Here is a 26,652-nt window from a genome sequence, read left to right on the forward strand (position 1 = left end):
TTGTCACCATGCATTACCAATAACATTGTGCAAACACTCCATCAGCAAAACTTGCACATCTCTTTCCTTGGATAACTTTTTAATGTGAGTTAAATAGCTGAAATGACTTAATTGGTGAACAAATTTATTTTTCACACAACCAGCGGCATTTGCTAACACTAAGCATCTTAGCCAATTGTCTTGATCAAATATGCATGCAATAGCAGGATTCTAATATGGCAACATTTGCAATTTTTATTGGCCCCTGCAGTCTCCTGGGTTGTTAAAGGTCATGCTAAAATACACACTGTACATTTGCCAAAATCGATGGCACTATCACAAGAAGATGGTCTCCCAACAAAAGGCACCTCAAATTTAGTTTTTTAAAGTTCATGGAATTATTCCTAAATACCCCTTATCACAGTCATTGGCACACTGTCGTTCATGCATTTGCACAGAAAGGTAAAAACTACTATATTCTTATAAGAAAGCATGGCTACAAAGCAATGTGGAATGTATGATACATTTAATATTTACATCCCAAAATTTATGTTCAAATTTCTAATTAAAGGAAAGGTACTTGTTCATGCCTGGTAATTTGCAAGTTTGCTGCAAATGCATATACCTAAAAAAAAAAAAAATCATTAGAAGGCGTTTCTCCATTTAAATATGACAACCTGTTGAGCATATGACACATAGACCTGTTATTCAGCAAACAGTCTTTACATAATTTGCTTCCGTTCGTGTAAAGAATACTATTACGTCCTGGTGAGCATATAATACATAGTTTCCCAGCAAATACATTCTGTGCACAAGTTTGTTTCTAGTACTGTCAGTAACAGCATACAAATATCCCATTCCCACTATGTCTTACAAAAAATACCACACACCAAAGAATTATTGGAAAAAAAACCCTTTATACATGCTTAGATAAAATATTGCTACATTCTCCAATTCTTTGCACACAAAACCTTGACATGATAACAACAGCTATTCATCTGCTATAGAGAGTAATAAATTCTGTCTGATACACAAACTGAAACTGTGAAGAAAAACAAAATCAGTAACCACTTAGGATTTTCAGTTGCAAACTGCTTCTCCCAAGAGGCACTGCTAAGGCAGGCTAGAGAAGCAGAGCACAGACCTGTTAACATTATGACATCAAGACGAACCATGTAGGCTTGTGACATGGAAGACATCTTCCGATAATTGTGATCAGATTTTGATGCGAGTGATGAATGTTGCAGAGAATATAACACTAACAAAAAGAAAAGAAAAAGTATCTGATGGAGGAAGTCTGGTCATGTTTAAAGAAGCCTGATTGAGGAGATAGGGGCTCAATGCTTGACAACTCATGGAAAAGTTGCATTAGATTTGGGACAAGTGAAAGTCAGGTGTGGAGTGGGTAAAACCTGAAAACAACAGTATTTCTCAAGTACGGGTACTTTTTTCCGGTTTCAAACAGAATTAAAATATCAGTAAAGTTCTATTGATTCATCAAGAGAATATTTGAAGGAAGTGAGAGTATTCATGCGAGATCAACAGATTGAGACAAGCACTGCTGCAAGCTAAATTCTTGGCAGCAGTAATGCATATTTTTCTTTCTTCGAAGAACCATCAGATTTATAAATTAATGAACAAGCCAGCTGACCGGCAATCTAGCACATATTTGTTGACAATGTGCAGTAAAAAAAAAAATTAAAAATAACTACTGCAGCTGCACAAGAACCGGAACATTCTCACACCTGAGAATTTTAAAAAAATAGTTTGATTTCCAGTTTGTTTTTGTTTTTAGGTGAACCTTGACTTTTTAGGTGAACCTGAAGATTTACTTCATTAACACTTCTTAGTAACACCTAATGTGATGCACTTTATATCATGAATCTACCTCTTAAAAACAATGCCAAAAATTCTTTTTCAATGTTACTTTAGGGGATGAAAGGCAGAGATTTTTTTTTGGTTGGATATAAGGTTCAGTATATATATAATCACATATAAGCCGATAAACACATTCAGAGAACAGAAACTCATGGAGGATAAAAATATGCTGAAGGGAGTAAAAAGAGGTGGGTGGGGGGGAAGAATCACTGGAATCCAATGATGAGGGCATGGAGCATGCACAAGTTAATGAACAGAACACAGAGGTCTCAAAGCAACTGCAAAATGCATATCTACCTCTTTCTTAGCCAAATCCAAACTTCTGTACTGATCCAAAAAAAAAAAAAAAAACAACAAAAAAACCAACAGCTATACAGTTACACCCAGACCTCCAGTCAGTGAAGAAAAAAGGGTTTAACAATGTAACAGCATTTCTCAGCAGAATTATTTTCATGTTCCTTGTATTTTATAAACAATTAAAATACATAAGTGATAACTACTTTATGGGTTTTAAAATCCTCTTGTCAGATTTCACCTATCTGTTAATCCCTCCCTGATGCATAAGCATATGGCAATCTGATAGAGGAATGTCACATGACAACACTTTTTTTTTTGTTTTTGAAACATTAAAACCAGAATGCTTGGTGATTGGACCTGGGCATCATGCTCAAATTATCATTTAGTCCTCATGATAAACTGCAGAAGCTGAGTTGGAAGTTGAGGCAGAAAATGAAACAAAGACAACAGAACAAACATGGCTATATGTTGTGCAGAAGTAAAATCATCCTAGATCAAAAGGAATTTATTGTGATCAAGAACAACTGTGTGTAAAAAGTGGCATAAGTCACAGACAAGTTCACAAAAGTTGCCACAACTCTCCCAGGACCTAAGATAAAGTAAAAAAACCTTAGCGTATGATTTGCACAAGTATGTAGTAGAATGCCACAGATGATGTAAGGTCAATGTTTAGCAACATTTGGAAATGTGGTCTAGCAAACTGGTTTGATGGCATCATTTTCACCTTGGACACTTACACCTGAGCAATATGTGCAGTCACAAACTGCCTAACAAGCAGCAAGGCATCCTGCATTGTACTTACCAACATCTTCAGCTGCCTACTTTGACACTTCTAATGGTAGATTTGAAACATTACAAATCGGAGGAAATTTCACATCAGAAGATGCATAACCTGTGCTAAGAAAGTGAGTCCACAGTGGTCACAAAAGAAGTAAAGTGTAAGTTGCTGACTGTGCCTAGAGCAGAATGCAACCTCCTCTTTCTGCTACCTCCCTCCATAACCCCCCCACCCATAATAAATCAGGCAGCAATACAATGGGTGGAATGGGTAGTTTTTGATCACAGATTCAGGAAAACCTTGAACTGCCAACCTGCTCCAAAGCTGTGTACCAACCACTACCTACATATACACCTCTCACCAGTGTAATTTTTTTTTAAAATCAGATCTGACCTGTATAACAGCTTGTACTGCTAACCTCTAACCTGAAACTTCAAAGATTCTTGTACCACATATGCATCCCTTCCCCCCAATGTCTGTAAGACATGTCATGTTATAACCAGGTGAAGGGTAAATGAATATGATGACTTGATGCAAGTATTCCACCCCTTTCTTCTCAGGGCAAGGGTAAGAGGCAGGGATGAAAGGTGGAAATAATTTGTTTCCAGGACCCTGAGTGTGCAATTCTTTATGGAAACAATGACCACACATGCTTGTAAGTTATGTCCATCCCAAAACTTTTGTGTAAGAATATTAATTTGTGTCATTAAAAAAAACCAAAAACACTCTTGGTATTTGCCACCTAAGTAACAACAGCCATGGAATGGCTCGTCCTTTATTACCAATCAGGCTCCTGAAAACACTTCTGCTCTGGCAGCAAGGCAGAACATTGGCAGAACACCTAAAAAGACTTTATATTTTAAAGAAAACCCAAGGCAGTTCTTGGACAAAATTCTCTATTGTATGGTTTTAAAACATGTACTGATTACAGTTGAGGTTCAGATAAATGTTCCGCGTCTTTTAGCACGGAACATGTATACTTGACAAAATCAAAAACATCTGCTGAGCAATATTTCCTAGTGACTAGACAACAGCAGCAGCATTTTCTACGACAGTCAGTTCTGGAACTGGGAGACAGCGCCACGACAACTCTGTGCCGGAGGAACTGTCCATGCCACAGCAGGATATATGAAGACGGTAGTGGCCAGCACACAGGAACACAAGAGTGCAGTTATGACTTAAGCTGGATCCTGGTCCAAGCTGGCGCCAGACAGAAAAAAATATTCATGATAATGTAAATATGTTGTTTCATATGTGTATATGTGCAGCACTAAACTAGATCATTTAGTTAGAAGGTTTAATTTAATGCGTCAGCAGGTATGAATAATAATAATTCTAAGAGAAAGGGGAAGAGCCTTAAAAAAAAAAAAAAAAGCAGGGCCAGTACCTTTGGCGACAGTCGTGTTTGACATCCCAGACAAATGAAGGCACTTGGCTCCACTGGGTGCTGAAGTTCACCTTGACCCCCCTCCTGCATGGGCTGGATGCCGAGCCGAACATCCTGCACAGTCTCCGCCCCTGTCACATTAAGTCCAACTCTGACTGTTCATCACATGACAAAGAAAAAAACCCCAAAACCAAGGGGATGTGTGTGGGAGAACCCCTCAAACAAAGAGAGTGATATTTGAGTTTTCTCTTTATGAAGTGTGTACATTTGTACCTAATCCTACCAAATATTGCTATGTCTTAGTAATAAGCAGAGAATAGGATAACTGGTGCTAAAAAATAAAAATAAAGTACCTGCACAGTCAACAATACAAGAAGTCTTTTTCTGAACATGGGTTGCTCTGCAACCATTTTATCTATGTTGTGAGCAAAAGGCTTCAAAGACACCAGAGATAATGACAGAAGTCTGTATGCAAACTATTCCCAGCTACTTGCACTTGTTTTTCTGATACACAAACCTCTCAGATGCTTACCATGGCAATAACCCTAAACTCACCTTGTGAGGCACTCACGGTTATGTTGACAGTGATGGGCTGCTCCACAGCAAAATGCATTAGATCTGGTGCCATGTTTACATAGTGACGTCCATTTAGACTCACTTCTAGATATGACAATAGCACAGCAAGCATAAAATATCATAGACATGAAAATTAAGATAACAAAGGTAACAGTGTTAGATGATGTACTGAGTGAAAAAAAAAGTGTTCCAAGCTTTTTATTCTTAATAAGAAGCATTGATGGAAAGGTAGTTTTAACACTTGTGATGGTGTGCACTCAACACACTAGTCATGCAACATTTACTTGCTGAAGAAGCTATGTGGATACATGTCAAAAACTCTAGTGAGTGCTACTTCTTCTTTGAGTGTAAAGATTTTATGTTCCTTCTACCAAGGAACATTGCAATATAATATCCTATTCATGCATTCACGAACATGACAACAGATGCAGACAGATATTTATACAAACTGCACACATGCACACTTGTTCTACCTGTCCACCCCACCACCTCCTCTTTTCGCTACTTGAAGACTTCAGCAGTCTAACAAAAAAGTTTGAAGAAACTAACCCCAAGAAACAGCAGGAACTCGAATGACTTCCAGTTGAGGGGAACTCCATTTCAGGTGATCAATGCTCACCTTGCCACTCACCTTGGCAGCTGACTGTAAAAGGGACGTTACTGTGTCATACTAAGTCTTTATGCATGATAGCAATTTTTTTTTAATATTTAAATTCTTTTATAGACCATGAAATATTCTCTTCAAGAAGGGCTTTTATTCCTGAATGCCCAGTGATTTTAGCTTTAAAAGTTGATCTTTAGCTCCTTTTGTCCAGAATGCTATCACCAAACAGCACATTTTTTTCTGGATAAGGCATAAAATAAGAGTAGCTTTTAAATTTGAAAAAAAAGGCGATGAAAGAATTAAGTTACCATGCTCCAGCGAACATCCACAAACTGTGAAAGATACTGGCTGTAGAAGTCAGGCACACGCCATGTCCGATACTTCGATGGCACTTGGGACTCAAAAGTCTGCGATTTCTCTTGTTCAGGGAACAACACCCTGGGAACTGTTACTACGATTCTAAGAACATAGCAATTAGGGTATTTTGCACTCTTCTCATGAGATGAAGAAAAAAAGCAGACAACCCCAACACATTTACCATGAATGCAGAAGACAGATTTACTATCAGAAAGAATGAAAGAGGATTCTAGCAACCACTAGCACCAAAACAACTAGATAAATACAAAAATCTTTTGTTGTTATCCATTTTGAATTGATTTTTTATATATCAAATTTCTGATATAGACTCAGCAGGTGATGTATACATATATATGGTGTACATCATAAGGCATAATAATTTTTATCACAACAATTTTTGGCTCCAGGAATGAACAAGTATTAAAAAAGTGCCTCAGGAGGCATTTGAAATATTTCTGAAAATAGCTTTACCATCCATTTAAGATACAGAAAAGGAATCCATAAAAAGCCCTTGGTAAGAGGTAGTGAGTTAAAGGTCTTTTGTAAAACTTACCTGCGACACTGCTGTGACTCAATAATAACTGGCACAGCACCATCTCCTGTACCACTCCCACACTGGACATCGATTTGATGACTAGAGGCATTCAGCAGATCCAGGACTAGTGCCACCTCCTGACCACTAATTGTAACAATTTTAATGTAATTCATGAGGGATAATATGCTTTGGCTTTGCATTAAAAACAGAATGAAAGTTAAAATTTAAAAAAAACTATTATTAAGAAAAATGACAAATAGATAAATTGATAGCATGTGTGATTTAAAAGAAAAATGACTTGATCAAACACTTAACAACTTCTCAAATGTGTGTGTAGCCAAATAACTTCATGACTTGATGATTCAGTGTTAGTTTATTCTTTCCTGTATAGACTATCCACAAAATAAATAAAAAACTACATCCTAGGTAAATTAACCTGCTAAGGGGTACAGCATCCCAGTTTGTGATGTAGATGGACGGCAGAATATCCACAGTCACTGCCAGAGAACATCGGCGGCAGTAACCTGCTTCATGCCCTGGCCCTCCACTGTACTGCACAGCCAGCAATGCTTCTACTGTCTGGGTACCCTGGGCACATATATAACCCTCCTATCATTGCCAAACTACTGTCTGGGTACACTGGACACTTTCCTCTCATCACTAGCAGTGGCTCTTCTGTCTTGGTACCATGGACAGATATACTTTCCAATCATAGCCAACAGTGCTTTTAGTGTCTAAGTACCCTAGACAAATACATATTTTTCTATTGAAGCAAACAGTGCATCTACTGTTGGAATACCTTGGACACATAATCTCTTATTACAGGAACTATACTATGGTGCTACAGATTACAGGCATTGTACCCTGGTGTTGCAGATTACAGGAACACACAAAGATTAACCAGTGATAATACATTAATCCTTTCCCTCCCTTATCACAACCCTTCACAAATATTTTATACAATCTAATTAAGGGATCAAACTGGAATGTTTCTTACCTTTATATCTAGGTTTTCTGTTCGCGAGTGACTTGACACTGAAGAGGAAGACAGCTCTGAAATGTCAGAAATATTTCATGTTTCGGTGCTCTTTATCAAACATTTCTCAATAACTCACCTTGCCACAAGGTCAAATAGGTTTAACCAGATTAGATACATGCATTTAACTGTCAAAAGCACAATATTTAACTGGGAAGAAAACTACATCAGTAAACTTATGATTAAATCTTCTGGAGATAGACAATGATATGGACCCTGAAGAATGGAAACAACTATGGGAGAAAGCAGATGTTGCATTCTTACGCTTGCATGTTTACTCACATGCAGTTCAAGTAGGAGTAATTGTTTATGGCCAGTGAATGCTATAGTATACTATGTCTAATTGAATAGGGGATTTTTCCTCAGTATTGTAATTTTGGCATCAGCAATTGTATGATAAGGGAATGAAAAATCTGTAAAAAAACACTATAAGATAAAAACAATTGCTGAGGAATTAAACGATATTGTCTCAATCTCCATCACCATTCCAATCAACAAAATAAATAAATAAGTAAAATCTCATCTTCAGTTACATTACTTCTTTAATACCACGGACAAAAAAAAAATGTACAGGAACCTCACCAGGGGACGTAACTGGTGGCAGGAGAAAATCACTGTAGCCATAAAGTGCAAGGGTCATGCACAGCTGATTTCCTGGTTGCAGGGGCAGCTGGGACTGAATGTTTTCATCACTCCATGCAAACATTTTGTTGACACACTCTGTAAGAGAATGCGGTAATATTTCCATGACAAAATTTATTTTTTGTCTAATGATATGTGAGTTTGTTTTGCACAGAAGAATTCATTCTGAAAAACTGAGGACTTCATTCAAACAACTGTAATGTACAGAATATAATTTGCTTCCTGTGCAAGTATAAGCTTTTATGAGTTAAAAATTTAGAAGAGCTTCAGCATGTCAAACTGAATTGGTGAATTTCACAATGTCCTTTTAATGAATTCTGGTTGCATAGATTAAATGCAGTGTTGTGTTTCTTAATAAATCTATAGAACATTTTGGCAATGTGGAAAATATAAAATATATCTTATACCTTATAAACTATTTGATCATTGTACATTTATGGACTGTTGATGTTAGAAGAACTTTTTAAAAATTAGTGCTGCTGTTTTTAGACTTCTTACGTTTTTTGTTTTTTTTTACTTTAGTTGCTGAATGTTGATTACCTTGAGAAAATAATTAAAACACTTTATGCACTTGGAGCTGCCTCACATTTCAGAAAAAGCTCTTTCTAAATTATCATGAATCATGGTTTTGTCTGTTGGAAATAATGCAGATACAGATTCTTGGTGTTCATACAAAGCTGGTGCAGACACATATAATATAGATAGAGTATATGTGTGAAGAGGCAGAGAAAGAAATAGAATTTTTTTTTTTAAAGCAACAGAATGGTAAGGTGATGCATGCAGAGATAATGGCACAAGTTTTTTAGTTGTTCCTTACTTCCACCTGCTACATGAGAAAAACAATGGTCAAACCTCTAGCATCAGTGCGCATGCCCAGCTTTACACCCAGGGAAGTGACGGAATATAAACTGACATTGTCCAGCGTCACAACACAGTCTTGACTGCAAAGAGAAGTCAACAACCATTAGGCTTTCCATCGACCAGTCTTAACTAACCACTACTGCTACTAATCATGCAAGCAAGAATACAAATGATGGGTTTCTTGTCCACTACTTCAAGTCAGTTTATAACTGTATTATCATCAAGAAAAAAAGCCACATCTAAATGACTATTTAAACATGTCTCTCACAGCTTTTCTCTGTAATCTGTGTGCACCTTCACCTGTGCGTATACATGTACACATGTGTAGGACTGTACTTGGGATCTATCTGAATCAGTGTCAACTACACAATTCTTGTTCTGCTTGCCTCCTTGTAGCCATCACCTACCTCTGACCAGCATATAAAATAGTTGAAGTGTTGGCTACAACAGTAGCACCTTCTGATGAGGAGGAGGATGCAAATGTGACTGCCTTGGGGAGTGAGCACGACAATGTCACCTGGGAGAGGGCAGGGATCACCTCAACAACATAATATGGTGGCACAGCAATAGATGTCAGGTCTCGGAGTTTGCAATGGCTTTTTACACCAAACACCTGTGTGGCATAGCCTGAAATAAAATACAAAAATTATGTAGTGCGTCACTCACACATTTGAAATTATAATCTTCCTGGTGTGCTTACGTTTATGCGTAGAATGTACTGGAAGCTAACATATTTTTCTCTTGTTTTATCTACAGCTTCAGCAGCTGACAAATGTATGAGTGGCTTACACATTCCCATAGTGGACTAGTTTGGGAAAAGTCTGAGAAAGACCAACATGAAAGGAAGAAAGTAAGAGAGGAAAAGAGAAGAAACAAAGATGGTTGAAAGTTTCCCTGCTTTGTAAGGGTTTTATTGATAGACTGTACTTACCTGAATGTAAATCCAAAAGAAAATATCAAACCAACTACAGATGGTTAAGTCACCATTATTTACCAAATAGCATGACCAATTGAAGTCATCCTGCATTACTGCACTAATAACTTTGTAATCCCTACCTCAAAAGTATAAAAGGGGAGGGGGATGAAGGAATTTGCTTTTGTTTAGACTTTAAACCAAGCAACTAAAATGCCATAGAATATCCCTTTTGTGATCACCTACCAAGTATCTTCAGTTGTCCAGGCTTCTTAGGTTTGGCAGTGAGCTTGATGGTTATAGGGTCCGAGTCTGGTGGAATGGTAGGGCTAACAGGAAACAACTCCACATCTAAAGCTTCTGTCAGTAAAGCCTGAAAAAATTATTTTGGTGGCATTTAGAATTTCACCTTATTTATTTTCTTTAAATCTGTGAATGAAACTGAGAGAGGGTGAGAGCTTTGGAAGGAACTGAGAGAATGGAGAGTTGGTCAGAAGGTAAGAAAAAGACTGAGCAAGAATGAGAAAATAAAATAATAAAGTATGAAAATGTGATAAGGATAAAAAAGTTTCATGACATGAAAAAAGTGTTAAGCATCTGTGTATACTTCTTTAAAACAATGTTAAGTGAATTTCACTCATTCAATTCATTGTAATTCTCAAGCCCTGGTTATGATAATTATCACTGACTCTCTCTGTTAAAATAATGCAGTGACTTAAAAAAAAAACAAAAGGGAACATATATTCACCAGATACAGCAACTGCAGCTCCACTGAGAAAGGGTTAATGACCTGCAGCTGCACCTCACACATATCTTCAGCCACCCATTGAAAATCTGGAGAGAAAGGTTGCCTTTGTATGCAATAATAATCTTTGCTCTTGGAAATAGCAAAATTAAGTTGTACTAAATGTTAATGTTCAAAAGAAAAGAAAAACTCACAAAAAAATTCATAAAAGGGGTCATGAAGGGATTTAAAATAATTAGTAGGAAGAAATTAAAAAAGTCAAAAGTACAATGGTCAGGAACTGACCGACGGAACATGAGTCGACTTTCTTATCAGCCTGTCCTAATGAGAGAGGTGTGTATATGAAGATACTCCCGGTGCTGTCATCATTTACTGCAATCTTGACAGGACGAAGATGTGGTGTTGCACTTAAAGGCTGAAATAATCTGGGACAAACGTGTACAACAACCTTATTCTTCTTAGGCAAGCCTTGTTCAAAGTTTATCTACACTTCTAATGGCATGGTGCATGAAATTTTCATTTACTTTTTTACTTTTCGTACTCAAGTAGTTGAATGTGCCACCCAAAACTTTCATGAAATTTACATACTTGAATTCGTTTCTCCATAAATTTCAGTAACAAATTCTGTATCAAACATCACAATGTGCAACTTTGTATTCATGAACAGAGGTTTTACTCTTAAGACACAGACAGAGACAAAGTCAGATGAAAGACCAATGAAAAGGAAGATGAAAAAAAAACCATTTTAAATATCTGATTCCTAGTTAAAGAAGAGTTTTTAAAAACTTTATAGAATTTGTTTTCAAGGTGCTTTACTTGACAGTTGGCAATGTTGTGAGGTTGACTGGTGGCAGAATCAAGCCGGTATTGGTGGACAAGGGTTGAGGAGTACCCTGACAGCGGTCTGACAGTGTCTTCAGTGCTTCCACCACTTCTTGTTGCTCTTTTGGCGTCATATGCGGAAGCATAGTGTGCACCAACAGGGTCATATGTCTGAATGTTTAAAAAAACATCATTATTTAAAAGGAAGCTTTTATTATACAATTTCTTTCTTAATCAAAAAGCAATCTGGGCAGAAATGAGCTTTATAACCTAATAAAACTAAAACAATTTATCACCACCGCCATCAACAGAGAAGACAGTCAGCCTTACCTAACAGCTAGTTGAGGATTTCCAATTCTGCGGGCTGAACAGACAAGCTCGTGTAGCACTTGATACTGAATAACCGGCCAGCCAGACAGACTACCTGAACAAAACCAAAATCTTTGTCAGAGTTTGTTCTGTGTGTACAGGTACTTTACATTAAACTAAGACAGTGTTCGCTTGTCAGCAGATCCTGCAATTTAGCTCCCAACAAGTTAGTGTTGTGAAGTAACTGTGTACTTCGGCATGGAATTCACTTTTAACATGACCTTGACTTTCCAGTCGAAACCAGACGTGCACTAATTTTCAGCATTTTCATGGAGGAATTCTAGTGAGATTATATCTTATACCCCACAAGTTCAAGAATGTTCCTGCACAGAATGTATATGTAACTCAACCGAGACCTGCAAAGATGAAAATTAATATTATGTTCGTGTGTTAAGCCAGGGTAGAAACCTTTCTTTTTTTTTCTTCTCTGAGGGCCATTAGGATATTTTTAAGATCAATCCTGGGCCATACAAAATTATTAACTGAAACATTAGCCTGCTATGTTGGTCAAGCTGTAGTCTTGCTGCCTTTTCAGGGCCAGACCAAATGACATTGCAGGCCCAAGACCCACAGTCTAGATGTTTCCCTCTCCTGTGTTAAGCAAAGGTTAGCTCTCCTCACTATGTAAAAATCTACTTAGCTTTAAAAATTCTCTTCTGCTTCTGACGCAAAAGTCCTTTTCAACTTACCTTGGGGCATTTCTCGAGGGTCCAGGGCAATGTTGTAGCCAGTGAGTGCCTGGAGAAGCAGTTGGTAACACTGGTGCCATGCCGGTGATGATGCCGACTGAGAAACACACTGCATGGCTGCCACCCTCTTAAAGAATGCTTCTTTTCGCATGAAACCAATTTGACCATATAATGATGACAAAGTGATAAACTTCTGAACCTGCGATTTACCAAGGTTAAAAAAAAGAGCATCAAACATACATTTCCCAAGCAAAGATCTGTGCGTATATAGACAAAGTGACTGCATATAATCAAAATAATAATTATTACTGACAATAATTACCAATGTAACAATCACACTAGGAATAGTCAACCCAGAAACACATAAACAGACATCAAATTTAATAAAATCTGAAAAAAGAAGTGCTTCACGAGAGATGATCTGAAACATGAAATAGAAAATTTCTTTAGAGAGGGTATTTCATCAAGCTCGGAGACCTATGACGACATCCAATCAGCATTTAGCAGGATTCTTACAGCAAAGTGCTAGCCGGAAGTTGAAAGATCAGCCTATATAAATGGCTTGGTTTGTAGTGTTCTTTCAGAGTGGGCATCTTCTACAAGCTTCACGATTTCAGCATCCTTAACATGGAGAAAGAGCCATTTAAATCAAAGAGAAGTTCTTAGCCACTTTCATGATTTCCTGCTCTTGCTCTTTTAGCTATGGAGTAGAGGAAACAAAGCAAACTGATGAAAACGAAGTGTGATTTAGTCTGCTTAATGCATGAAAGATTCCTGCATGGTCTGCCTGTGTCTGACTCTTCCATCGTTAGCTATGTAGAGAACATTAGTCAGCTGCTACTATCAACACTTTTCTTTCCAAGTGAGGAGTACAATACAGAAGAGGTGGAAGATCGTTTTCATTCATTTTAACCAAGCATGCACAGTAACTCATCCATGAGTCACACATTTATATGAAATACCCTCATTAAGCATACTGTACACATTAAGCACACATGAAATACCCTCATTAAGCATACTGTACTGCTGGATACCCACAATATTGTAATTTAGCAAAGCATAAAGAGCCTACTCCCCACTGGTAGAAATCCCATTAGTTAGGGACTAAGTGATCAGGTCATCTGGTAAGTATCTTGAAGAAAGGAATTTTATCATAAGAATGACCTTCAAACAAGACAACCTGAACAACACAGAGAATAGTGAACAAGTGGAGGGAGTGAAAATGTTAAGATGTCAAGATGTCAAGAAAAAAAATAAGACACAGAGATACCTAAGTAACAAAGATGACACCAGCTCAGGGCTTGCATTCCAGATGTTTACTGTGTGAATAAGAATGCATCAAGGGGGATGTGTTGCTATTAGATTGTCATTGCCATCTATGCTTTACTGCCTTTTCTTTTCTTAGCAAGGTGTAACAGCCAATGCATCTGTCTACTGCAAAATGTGGGTAAAGACTGGTGAAAAAAGCTCAGTAGTCAGGTCTGCTGGGAATGGATGGGTGGAGAGAATTGGTTGTTTTGCTAGCACTCATCTCACTGGTGGACAGCTAGAAAGATGCCAAAGAAGATGACCTCCATGTAGATAAGGGTGTCTTACTAGTCTGAAGAAATACACTATGGTGGCCTTGAAATATCAGTGACGATCATCATCCAAATCACACCCAAGTCCTCAAAAAGCTACACGAAGAAATTGAAAAAAACAGAAGCTGCTCTTTTTCCTTTTCTGGCAAAAGCTACTGACCTTCTCTTCCTCTGACGTCGGAAAATTGATGTAGACCACATTCTGCAGGAAATCTGAAGCCTGCAGATATTTCTACAAAGACAAATGTACAGCCATGTTCAAACCAGCTGGCATGCAAGCTAGATGCATGCACTAAAATGAATACTTTTTTGGTGGAAGCACACACATTTTCTTCATTCACTAGCCCACACATTTACTATTAGTGTCTCAGTAGCTGCTAATACTAATTACAAAATCCACAGATGATTCTACAGCTTAACTGTTGCTAAGAGACAATTGAGCTTGCTGAACATGCATGATGCATAACAGCATAGCTAGAATCTTATGAAAATATAGTACTAATATTTTCTGCATTATATATAAAGCCATGTGCAAATGAATGGCTAAAACTGTCAATTTCACTGCTAAAAGCTTTACAAAGGTAAGTTTACCCCCTGGGAAATGAGAACTCGACAAGCCTTCAGGGATGCCTCCATCTCTATCATACCTGCATTCTTGTACTGCAAAGATGTACACAAAAACCACATAATGTTTTGCACATGAAATATCATAGAAATGAATCCGTAGATAAAAGATTTAGAAATTTTGTAATTCTTCATTTCTTTAACCTATGTTAATTTTGCACTGTGCAATTATTTGCTTGTTGACATTTAGGCTTGTACACACAGCTGTCTTTAAAGAGATAAAATAAAGGCAAGGGAGTTTAAAAAGTGGCCTACATGCTTTGGAAGCACATCTATGGGACCTTTCTGGAAGGAAATAAACAAATAAATAAATAGAAAGCTTTACCTTGCTGTAATTTATTATGGCTTCCTTGTATTTTTCAATAATATCGTCTGGGTTAAGGCAGTGAAGAGAAGGTCCTTCTAAGTGATCAAGTCCATTGGCTATGGTGCTTCCATGTGAGGTCTGAGTTTTTAATGAGGCTTTAGAAAAAAAAATGTATGCATTTTTTTCTCATTAACACAACAGTAACACAAACTATTCTGCCCACATCATATCTTCTGATATGAGTCTAAATGTAATTGCATGTGTGCATCCACCTCCGCACACATGGTAAGCATGAAAGCATCCAGATTCATGACTGCTGCTTTATAAGTATATATTTAATCAATGCTCTCTCCATGCTCTTACTCTTTTATCTCACTGAACTTTCACTTCTTTTACCTGTTGTGATATATCAATGAAAATGTGACAATGGAAACAGAGACACAAAGGTGCAAAATGACTCACCTGGCCTCTGTTTGAGATCTGGTGTTGAGGCACCACGTTTGACTGAGAAAGATAAATTTCTTTTGAGAGGTGCAGAGTTGCTCTTTGGACATGTCATAATGACAGAGGAAGCACAGAGACCCTCATAGCAACCTAAGAAAACAATGACGAAAAACTTCACATAAAAAATGAGGAAAGCACGTGCACACACACACACACACACACACACATATACATACTATCAAAGCACAGATACCTAAAGCAATGTTATAGAATGCTTTAGGTAGGGCTAGCAGATCTATCTGGTCCTCTTAGGTTAGAATGACTGTGTATTTATGGGTTTGGATACAAATAAGAAATGCAGATGATTACAAGTTTACCCTATACATTGCCAATGTGAAAGAAAGATTTATGTATTCAGAAGTCAAAGTTAATCACCTCCCATCCACAAAAAATCATTAACAGATCGTAGCCAATCAAGCGAAGTCTGATAGTGAAGAATCGCCTCCCCTGGCAAGCTGGCCTGTAGGCACAGGTCACCTAAGTGCTTCCGTAGACGACCCAAACACCTCTTTCTGAAAGTCCTATTTAAGAAAGGCATCTATATTATCATCTACATCATTTAAGCAATTGTGCATGTTAAGACTATGTTCCTTGGGATAAAACATACCATGTTTGATGCATGTTTAAGTAATCAAAGCGCTTAAGTAAAATTTGTGTTAAAAAATACTGATTGCTGAACATAAGGGCATATCTCATAGAAGACAAATGCAAACATCAAACTGACCAATGTCCATCCGGGACAAGCATCTACATCTGCAGCAAACAACATATTATATTCACCATCGTAATGTCCCCTGCATTACAAATTACATTGAAATACATTACTTTGTATCCGTGTCCACTCCAACATAGTCTTTCTTTTCGAATGGAGCACAAAGCAGCACAAGGCGGTCATTGCGCTCAAATGATCGCTCCAACCTCTTTCCTTCCAGTACAAAGAAAAGCGATGTCACAAATTCCTGGGATGAAACACAGCAAATTATTAAAGTCTTTCAAAAAAATGTATGTAATGGCTCTATAAAGTCTTTAAACTTAATAAAATCAAGTGCAAGATATGAAAATACAGGAATCTTGAAAATGTAAGAGAAATGCTTAACTCATTTCCAAAAAGTGCTATTACTAAATCTTTTATAAAACTTATAAAAATTATATTTCTAATGTTATAAGAGAATCATATTGAAACTTCAGACCTAAAACACAGGACAACAATTTCACAAACAAATGGACTAAGAGTTGCAAAGGAAAGAGTAAGAGTCTAGAAAAAAATCTATCATAAATAAATATATTAATATTAACAAGCATTTGAAAAAGATCTGGGATCAGATGTTTAATACATTTTGAATTTTAAACACACTGAGGTATTTTTTTTTCTAACAGTTATTTTAAAATGCTTCTAAGCAGGTTAAAAACAATTTTATAAAACACTTATACAAAACAGTTTTAAGGTTTATCCATGTGTTATACAATTCAGCCCTGATACAGGTAGAGAAAAAAGAATCTTTTATTAAACGCTCTTTATCTTCGTATCTTTCTGTAAGTTGTAGTTAAAGTAAATTTTTTCATGCAGAAGTAATTATATTTTAAAAACATTATCATTTTTTTTCTTTTTGGCTGTTAGTAGTTCACTATGACAATTAAGTTAGATTTATTAAAGAGAATGATATGAAAACTACATGTTTTAACATCTGCAAGAGTTTTACAAACCCTGAGTCTCTCCTCCAGATCTGCACACTGGTCGATGTTTGGGTAGAAGACGACTTCTGACCCTGTGCTTTCTTTAGTCAAGCTTTTGCTGTGTGGTCGTCTGACTTCCACCACCTTTCCATTGGAATCGGAAACTGTCCCATTTGTCTCTTTTATGGCTTTAACTGTTCCTTCTTTTCCTGTAGCACTGTCTTTCTCTAAGTTCTGTAAGCCTATGCTAATGCTGTCACTGTCATTTCCAGATAAACTAGAGCTTTTCATACTGCTGGTCTCACTACCTTCCATTATTATTCCCAGTCCAGAATCATGGTCACTTAGTGGGATATCCCTTCCAACTTGACTAGCTTTAGCTTTTTCAGACAGTGCTTTAACTTCCGCTGTAATGTCTGTAGGGTTACCACAGGAATCTGTATCACAGAACTCGGACGAAGATAGGCAAGGTTCATATGAGAGCCCAGTCTGACTTTTAACCCCTAAATCTCCAATCTCAGAACCGGAAGTCTCTGATGATGGTGACTGTCCCTGCTCTTCATCAAGAGGTGATCCATCTGTGTTCATCCCATAGATGATAAGACGGGAGTTAATGATGGTACTGGCATATTCCTCCTTTACCTGCAACAGCAATAAATTTCATGCTTTTTGAGGACATCTGTATTACTATCAGGAAATAAGTAATTTGAGCAGAGGTAATTGCAAGATGGAAGAGAAGCAAATTTCTATTTTAGTCTTCACATTATGACATTTTTAAATAAAATACACAAATCTGCTGATGCTAGTTTTGATTTATTATTTTATAATAAAATATAGATTCAGCTAAGCTGTCCTGCAAAATAATCCAATCCAACCTCAGCTGAAATTAAGTCCTGCCATCTGGTTAAATAATCACCATTAATTACCTTTCCAGCATTATTTTGTTTAAAAAATTTTGTAAAAAGAAATCTTGATCTGCTTTTAAATAAGGAACTTTGCAACAAGCACCTTGTAACAATCAAGATTAAATAATTGTAAAATTTAAATGACAATGGGATTTCTGCTAAATTAATTGCTATCTCCATACATATACACTATAAATACAACAGTACAGCGATTGATAGAATCATCTTAATATTAAAGAAAACTGAGAACCCACTTTCTCTTCCACAAAAAAAGGAACAGGAAGTAAACAATAATCTTAAAACCTACCTTTTTGTAGTTTTCAAATAGATCTTCAAATTCCTTATGGTCGACACATTTTCCAACTGAAATGAGTCCCAATACTTTTCTGTGTGCCTGGAAATCTCCCCATTCATTGTTCTCTGTAGGATAGGTGCGCTTGTACCTGACGATAACATTTCGGTTCTGGCCTTGAACATGCACTGAATTCAGACTTCTGATTCGCTCCCAAACACGTCGGAATAAGTGTGCAGGAAGACTGGAGCCTGTGTGGCGAACCAGTACAAGTAAAGACTGATGGTCCTCCACAGTCTGACCGTAGTCTACAAAACTCATCTTGGCAGCTGTCTATTTTTTAACATATTGGATTTTTTCCCCTACCTGAATCAATAATGTCATTCCACCCTCAACAGAAAAGTAAAGTATCTGACCATAATGCTTGCCAACTTTTCTTGCCAGTTTATCTTCTTTTTTTGTCTTATCCCAAAGATAACCAACAAAGTTTCACCAAATCTGTTCTTTCTGCAATGTAGTATCTGAAAAAACAAAACAAAACAATGTTAGAATCTGCAATAAATATTTAACAATAAGTATATTACTGCTCTGGCACCAAAGAGTATTTAACATTAAATATATTACTTCTTTAGCACCAAAGACTATAAAATCAAACCCCATCACATAAATAAATTTTATGAGGTCTCAGCAGAGAATATGACATCAGAATATTTAGGAAAAAAATAATGTCTTGTAGCTGTATTATGTCTTTTTTGTTAGATATTATAATGTATCATGCTCCCACCAAAATCTTGTTCTAGTGTTATAGTCTATTCTTGTAACTTGACTGCACATTCTTTTAGACCAAAAGCTGTTGCTGTTGACAACTAACACATACCATGGCTATGATATTATTTAAATTTTTTTAATATTATGGTTTAATGTATTTTGAAATTACTCTATGGCATTACTTTAATAACATATCATATGCTTAAAGATTTTATGAATAATGAAAAAAATATTAGAAGCTGATGATTGACTTCACACAAGAGAATATCAAATCAAGTTGTTAAACTTTATTTGTCCGACTAAGAACCAATCACCACGAGTTTACAAGCTTCTGTTTAGATTATGCAATAACATTAAGAATAAATCTCTCTGGGGGCGGGTGATGATATAAGCTGTCGTCGTCAGATGCGTCAGCATCACAGATTGAACATCGAAGCAGACGAAGTCGATACTCAAAATGATTTATGTTAACCAATGAGAACAAAACAACAACCAACTTTCTTGAAACATCTCAACCACAGAAAGTTTATGAATACAAAATCTACGAAACGAATTCATACAAATCTGTTATCTGACGATAATACCTGCATAAAACGAATTTAATCGGTTTTACGACTATACGCACCCGCCCCACATCGCTGAACGATTATGGTTGCAAAAGAAGAGCTACATACAGTAAGCCTACCTCTTATGCATTAATCTAAGTAACGTCTTCAGAAAAATTTCTGTGAAAACATACGCGAAAAAGAAAATTATAACTGGTAATGAGCAAGTCGCTTAAAATAAATGGATGTACCTATCAAGAAACCAGACTATGATTACCAAGGCAGCCATCTTAAGATGTAAAAAAGTACGCTCCTTCACGCGAGAGCTTCAGTCCATCACCCAAAAGGCATTTGTTTATTGACAACCGTATTCAGTGAATTCAAATGACATTTCAGGCCTTATACTTTAGTCTGATTTTTTAAAGCGGGAAATTTATTATGTTCACCTAGTTTTTAAAGCCTAAGAGTTTGTGAAACGTTATTCATAGGCGTAAGCTAGCCGACTGCACGACTGCAAGTTACAGTTATATCTAGCTTTGCATCGTTGCATCGGCTGTCAAATACATTCGTTTTCAAGTTTTAACAATGTAAAGGTTATTGTTTGTAGTTTATTAGTTTATAAGTATAGAAAGATTGATTTAAAAGTACTCGATAGATCAGATCATCAAAAGGTGAGTTTGTACATAACCATTTTTTAGGGGAGAGTACTCAAATGTCGGATAGACATGTATAGTCTGACTGCAGCATGAGATTATTATAGTCTTTAAGTTGAAGCCACGCTAGGTTGGTGCAATGATAATAACTCTGATTTTTTAATGTAATGAAAACTGTAGTATTTCATAAAAAATATACTTTAACAAACAAGTTGTTAAAATTAATACAACAAAAGCTTATTTCTTTTTTTCACACTTCAAGATAGCAATCACCGCTGGTAACAGATGCCGTTCCAAACGCTGTAGAATAGGTTGCAAAGCTGAAGGTTGATACAGAATCTCGACAGAAATTCTAACACTACCATTAACATGCTTCTAGTTAGGGTTAATTCTGTATAGCCCATAATACTAAGCAATATAGCCCATAATACTAAGCAATGACATCTGATAAAATTGATATATATATATAACTTGCAGTCGGATCTTTATATAATGAAAATGTTAATTCACACTAAGTTTATATTGTTGTATATTCATTTGAAACTTATGATTATTATATTAATTAAATTTAAAAGACTTGAACATATTTATCCATTTTTGCTAATATATAAATACTTGTTTCTCTGTCAGCCATGATTCAGATATTTTTCAATATTGTGAGGTCCATCTTCAGTCTTATATTGAGTATTTTTCGACCTTTGCATCGATTATGGTGTCGGAGAATTCGATCCTCAGAAATGGACAAGGGTATCCCAATGGCAACAAGTCAATCTATGACCATTGACATACCGCAGTCTTTCCCAAGTGGGGAAGAGGTGTGTATTTGTTGTTTTATTTTTGTGGTATTTTACTAGCATGTATACATAAAAAGTAATCAAAACAAATAGTCCTTCTTGATAATGATGTATATACCAATATGGGTTTTTCCAACTTTAAATTAAGAAGCCTCGTTGAATAGGGTTAAACAGGAGAACTAAACAGGATTAAATATTGAAGAGGAAAACAATAGTAGTGGGATGGAAATTGACTTTGAATCACCACTTAGATATATTGTCATCAGTGATGATTTGCCTTGGTCTGAAATTAGCATATGTGAACAAAGTCAACCCACTTTTATACTTCTGTGTCTCAGCTAGATAAAAATGGAGAATTCATTTGTGCTAAGTGAAAGTACAAGAAACAGGTATTGATGTTCTGATTATGCTTGCTAAATTTTCAGCTAGATTTTATTTTTGTTGCATGCAAATCTCTAAAGTAGAAGTGAAAATTAAATGCAGGAGAACCTTAGCATCACAATTTACTTCTTCCATATAATCATTTTGATAACAAACATTCTGATAACAGAAGCCATATTTCCATAATTATTATGGGAATAATTCTTACCTTGTTCCTACATACCTGCGTCCTGTAAGCCATTTTCCATAAACAATACCAAAATCTTTCATTACCAGAATTGTGAATGACTGCTTAAGTGTCATCATGAATATTTAAATCCATATATAAATGTATTAGTGTAGTTTTATAAATAGAGATAAGCTATTATTTGTTTTACATGTTGCTCAGAAAACTGCCTATTTATGGTACTCTGTAATATTTTATCCTTGTTTAAGCACATTTTTAGCAGAGTTCTGTGCTTAAGTGTTTTGTGTATCCTGTTGTATTCTAGACATTATTCAACACAATTGTTTTTTACCTAAAGCAACCATGCATTCTCTAGACACATTTAACTGCTAGACATAATCTGATTGTTCCATCATGAAGAAACTATTTAAACTTAAAATGACAGTTAATATGCCCTAAATACAAGCCTGTTGCATTGCAAAAATAATGCTTTTCATTGATTCCTGCACCTATCCCATATTTTTTTTTGGAGGGGAATATCAAAATTGAATGATTATTGTGTTAAATGAAATTTCAACAGCCTGATATTGTAATGGAGTCATGGGACATCTGGGACTCTACTCAGCCCCAAGTGGTTCAGAATAGCCAGTCAAACACCAGAACTGGATTGATGGGATTACAGACAACCAATCACAGTGTTCGTGGCAGGCGGCTAGATTCAGACACAGAACCTGAGCCAGAACCAGATTACTTTCAAGATATGGAGCCTGATTTTAGAAGACCTGCAAAGGTTAAGTAACAGATTTTGGAAGGGATATCGGTTAGGTTGTTTAATGATGCAGTGGCGAAAGTGCTTGTCACCACAACTATAAGAATCAAGTGTTGTGGGTTCAGATCTTGGTTCTGACATACCTCTCTCTTGATGTGATAGCTGTTTACAGGGCTGGCTGTTGGTGGCTTTCCCTGGGTAATCCAGTTTCCTCAACTCTTTTATGTGGGTGGGTGGGCAGATGTGTGCTTGTTTTGTGCATGTCTTGAATGCACATTTAATGGCTGCAATGAAAAGGCGTAAGCTCGTGTGTCTGTATGTAAAGCACTTTGAGCCTGGCTTTGGTGCTGGGGAAAGGCACTGTATTAATATTATTACTACTACTATTATTAAAAGCATTGTCTATAAACAATTGTTTATAGACTGTAATAGACTGTAATGGACTGTAAACAATTGTTTATAGACTGTAAAAAGTGACTGCATGTTAGAGAAGAAAAAGGATTTCCTGTGGAGCAGATGGAAACTAAACATCATAGTTATTTGTATAGAATGTGCATGGGTAATATAGACATTATTCATAAATGTTCTGTAAGCTCAAAATAAGAGAGCCTTGCAGTGTCACATACCTTGTGTTGCTTGATTTTGGAACAGAGACTTAGGCTGTTTTGAGCCAATAACTGTATAAACCCCCTTTATCCGCCTCAGCAAGTGAATGGGTACCTGATCTTCCAGGTTAATGTAATCTTTCAGTAAACATGACAGCATGTTGCATGAAGTGAACATGGCATGCTATGGCCATCACAGCATCTACTAGGCAGTAGAAGTTAGGATACAGTAAGTTAAAATAAATAAAGCGAAAGGACTGCTCTCAGAAATTCTGCATGCCATTGCCTAGCCATATAAGGCACCTGTGGCTTCTTTTTTTTTTTTTTTTAAACATCTTTTATTTAAGAACAGACGTCAGCTGCTTAAAAGTTTGTTCAAGAACATAGACTTGAAATAAGGCACATTTTATGATATACTAGTGTAGTTTGGTAGGCACTTAAGAAAAAAACCTTTGTCAAATAATAAGTGTTCTTATGCAGATTTTGATCAAGAAGAAGGAAAACAAAGTCAACATGGACATTATCTCAAGTCGGCTTGCAGCAATAGCTGATTCCCCTCCAGTGGTAGGTGTTCTTACAATGAATGGTGTGTGCATCTGTGTGCACATATGTGCTTTCAAGATCCAAGGTCTCTAATTATAATTTGCCTAATTGATGTACTTATAGTCACAATTTTTCATGGCTAGTTGAAATCTTTTACTGTAATTTAACTGTGAGAGGTAAGAGCCAGGGCCTATCTTCATGACATTTATTTTCATATGGGTAAATTGGGGAATCAATGGGTAAAATGAGACTGTCAGATAAACTATTTCTCAATAAAATATCAATCTGTTTTCATTTGCAAATCAATGGGAAGACAACCAAAGGGCATGAATCTAACTCAACAGTTTTTTAGTTTAATTACTTTATTCCTTGCTTCTCACAACAACACCTCCCCAGCAGACCTGGTTTTGAGCAGCCCCCTCAGATGGGCCCATGTGGTTCCAACGTCCTTTGCCTTGCTTTTTACTGTTCTTTTCCAATAACTCAACAGTAGGAAAAAGAAATGGCATTAAGTTGTTAAGCTTAATCTTTTACTGTCGCTGGTTAGTCCTCAGATTACAAAATCAACTAATTGTCACGCTGTTTATAAAGTATTGAAATAGTCTGTTTTCTTCCTGAATATAAATTAGATCAATTGTCATATTAATGCAAGATTTTTGGGAGAAAAATTTAATTTAATCCAAATGAGATTCCTGCCCTTAAACTTTTCTCCCAAAAATCTTGCATTAATATAACAAGTGATCTGGAATATTTACCTGGAAGCAGAAAACTTAATGATTAGAGCAGCCAAACCTGAAGGTGTACTACCTCCTAGTTTACTCAGTTGTGGAATGTGGTACCTGACTCAATAAAGAGAAGGGAAAAGTAAGGCAGCATGAAAGATGAGACAGGCACTACCCACATAAAAAAACTGGCCCTGAGGTTAGCAAGTAAGGGGGCTCAAACACTTCTCTCCCCAGTGACCATTTGGTCATGAGACCTTTTCTTAATCATCCAATTAATGACACATTTGGAAGAATGCTTAGGCCTAGATATGAGCCAGGACTATGAGATTTTAGCTGCTACCTCTTTTAGCATATTCACCCAGCCTGGTATAGCTAACCCAGGTTGCCAGGAAGGTGGGGAAATTAACACAAATATCAGAGGGAAATTCTGTTAAATGAAAAAAAAAATTTTTTCCCCTCTTTTATCAGGGTTCTGAACTTGAAACATGGGATGACAATGAGCAGGCATGGAATGAGGAAATTGGCGAGGACTTATCCTGGGAGGCAGAGGCAGCAATCAGGGAGAAGCGTAGAGTTGACCGGCAGGAACGGACAATAGAACAGCAAATGAAAAAACAGCAACGTAATGCCATTCGAACCACAAAGAAAGATTCACACATAGCTGTGAAAATTTCCTGATCAAAAACAAAGGTGATAGAGCATCTGGGTACATATTTTGCATTCTTTAACAAGAGATTGTTGTGTTGATGCTAGACCAGCCATATTATCAGTCTTGGGCAGCTCCTCTTACAATGAAAATACTGACACATCCTTACCACAGTGGAGGAAAAAAGGACACATTTAAGTCAATAATAGTTATACTTCGTGTATTATGTAATGTTTATTGCAGTTGGTGCAAATAACTTTGCTTTTTTAAATAAAAATGTGTTTACCTTAGATGGTAGAGGCCTTAGAGAATGAAGATGTCGATAACTTGTTTGAATTTGTACACTTAAAAAGCCTATTTGTTTCTTCAATGAATTCTTTAAATTTAATTTGTGTAGCTGATTCCCCACCTCCCCCTTAGGCTTCAGCATGGGTAGTACGGTATTTAGCCAGCATTGTTAAAATATACTTGCAATTTAGCTAGTCAGTGCTGCAGCAGATTTTTCTATCAATGCTCTATTTAGGTCAAAGAAATTTTATCTTTGACATGAGAGGTAATAAATGCAGAGGGTTATCTTATAGAGGGCTGCTTTTCATCTTGTGAAATATGTATATATGTGCAGAATTTTGTTTAGGAAGTAATAATTATCTCTTTTATGGATATAACTATAAAGGGAGAGGTGTGTCTGTGTGAGTGTACTTTGTATGTACATATTTGCATAATCTAAATAAAGAAGTACATTGTTATTTAATTACCTCCCTTCTTGTCTTTGAAGCATGGAAAATGGACGCTTTTAAATAGTAGTTAAATATTTTGGTGTCAGGTGCATGTTTTGTTTGTGCTGCATTTAAAGAAAGAAGTCACTATCATCATTTGAAAAATTATAAACTTGGAATCAGGAGCGGTTATGTACTGTTGATTTTTTTCATGTTGTGTGGTTTTGAAGCTTTGTTGAAGAAAAAGACATCCATGATGTATGAATTGCCTGTATCAAGAGTACATGAGAGATTCTATGTTGCATACATGCAAGAACATGTGTGTTTTTACCTGTTAGGAAAGAAACAGTCATGTATATATAAATTTACACTCCTACAATTAACAGTTGAAGCTTTCGTGTTTTAATTCTGTGTTCAGCCTGCCAAATTTTTTTTCTTTGCATTAGGCTTCTCATCTTATTTTCTGGTGATCTTTTTACTATAAAACAGGTGGCAGTAGGTGTGCTTTGGAAGTGCTCTTTAATGTTCCATAACAAACATCCAGTGTCCAAAACAAAACAAATAAATAAAATACCCACATGGGCAGAATAAATACAAGAACTAGAAGATGATTGCAACAGCAGATGATTGCATGTATTTGATGTCCTTACTAACTACAATGGTTGTAAAATGTGATTAGCACATGAACTACGAAGACATAAAACTAGGTGAGGTGCGCCTTAAAAAGGTGTAAATGGAATGACCATTTAGTTTTGGCAGACTAGTTTATGACAGTGTAAGGACTGTAATTTTTGTTTGAATCTAACCTTGAATCATTAGAGTTGTTAGAAGTCTGAAAGCACTACTATTATAATTTGCAAGAGCACCCAACACAACATCCTAATCACCACAAAAAATAGTCAATAAAAATTTAACTGCAATACACTGCTTATCTTCATAGATTCACGTTTAACTGGATGTGATCTTTGTGGATGTCCCCAAAAGTGC

General features: G+C 36.4%; 2 protein-coding genes across 5 annotated transcripts; one reads left to right on the forward strand and one right to left on the reverse strand.

Moving 5' to 3' along the window:
- Positions 1 to 62: 62 nt before the first annotated feature.
- LOC112561369 (trafficking protein particle complex subunit 9-like) lies at positions 63 to 20,001 on the reverse strand. The gene is made up of 26 exons (XM_025233820.1): positions 19,919 to 20,001; positions 18,370 to 18,875; positions 17,188 to 17,799; positions 16,309 to 16,442; positions 15,859 to 16,004; positions 15,442 to 15,573; positions 14,998 to 15,134; positions 14,640 to 14,708; positions 14,209 to 14,280; positions 12,469 to 12,667; positions 11,741 to 11,834; positions 11,405 to 11,581; positions 10,874 to 11,013; positions 10,592 to 10,677; positions 10,090 to 10,216; positions 9,338 to 9,557; positions 8,922 to 9,010; positions 8,010 to 8,147; positions 7,389 to 7,444; positions 6,828 to 6,979; positions 6,410 to 6,535; positions 5,808 to 5,958; positions 5,445 to 5,538; positions 4,875 to 4,979; positions 4,320 to 4,450; positions 63 to 4,132 (listed from the first exon to the last, which is right to left on the reverse strand). Exons 2-26 carry the CDS (start codon positions 18,673 to 18,675, stop codon positions 3,956 to 3,958), a joined length of 3,870 nt encoding a protein of 1,289 aa, XP_025089605.1. The 5' UTR covers positions 18,676 to 18,875; positions 19,919 to 20,001; the 3' UTR covers positions 63 to 3,955.
- Positions 19,718 to 25,850, forward strand: LOC112561371 (receptor-binding cancer antigen expressed on SiSo cells-like). Of its 4 annotated transcripts, none has more exons than XM_025233825.1 (5): positions 19,718 to 19,797; positions 20,951 to 21,135; positions 22,242 to 22,451; positions 23,516 to 23,599; positions 24,772 to 25,850. In XM_025233825.1, exons 2-5 carry the CDS (start codon positions 20,953 to 20,955, stop codon positions 24,979 to 24,981), a joined length of 687 nt encoding a protein of 228 aa, XP_025089610.1. In that variant the 5' UTR covers positions 19,718 to 19,797; positions 20,951 to 20,952; the 3' UTR covers positions 24,982 to 25,850. The 4 variants fall into 4 exon arrangements, with proteins under 4 accessions (XP_025089610.1, XP_025089609.1, XP_025089607.1 ...); XM_025233824.1 differs by lacking the exon at positions 19,718 to 19,797 and adding an exon at positions 19,947 to 20,014; XM_025233822.1 differs by lacking the exon at positions 19,718 to 19,797 and adding an exon at positions 20,022 to 20,450.
- The last annotated feature ends 802 nt before the right edge of the window (positions 25,851 to 26,652 follow it).

Source organism: Pomacea canaliculata, linkage group LG4 (genome assembly GCF_003073045.1).
Source record: "Pomacea canaliculata isolate SZHN2017 linkage group LG4, ASM307304v1, whole genome shotgun sequence".
NCBI classification, from domain to species: Eukaryota; Metazoa; Mollusca; class Gastropoda; order Architaenioglossa; family Ampullariidae; genus Pomacea; species Pomacea canaliculata.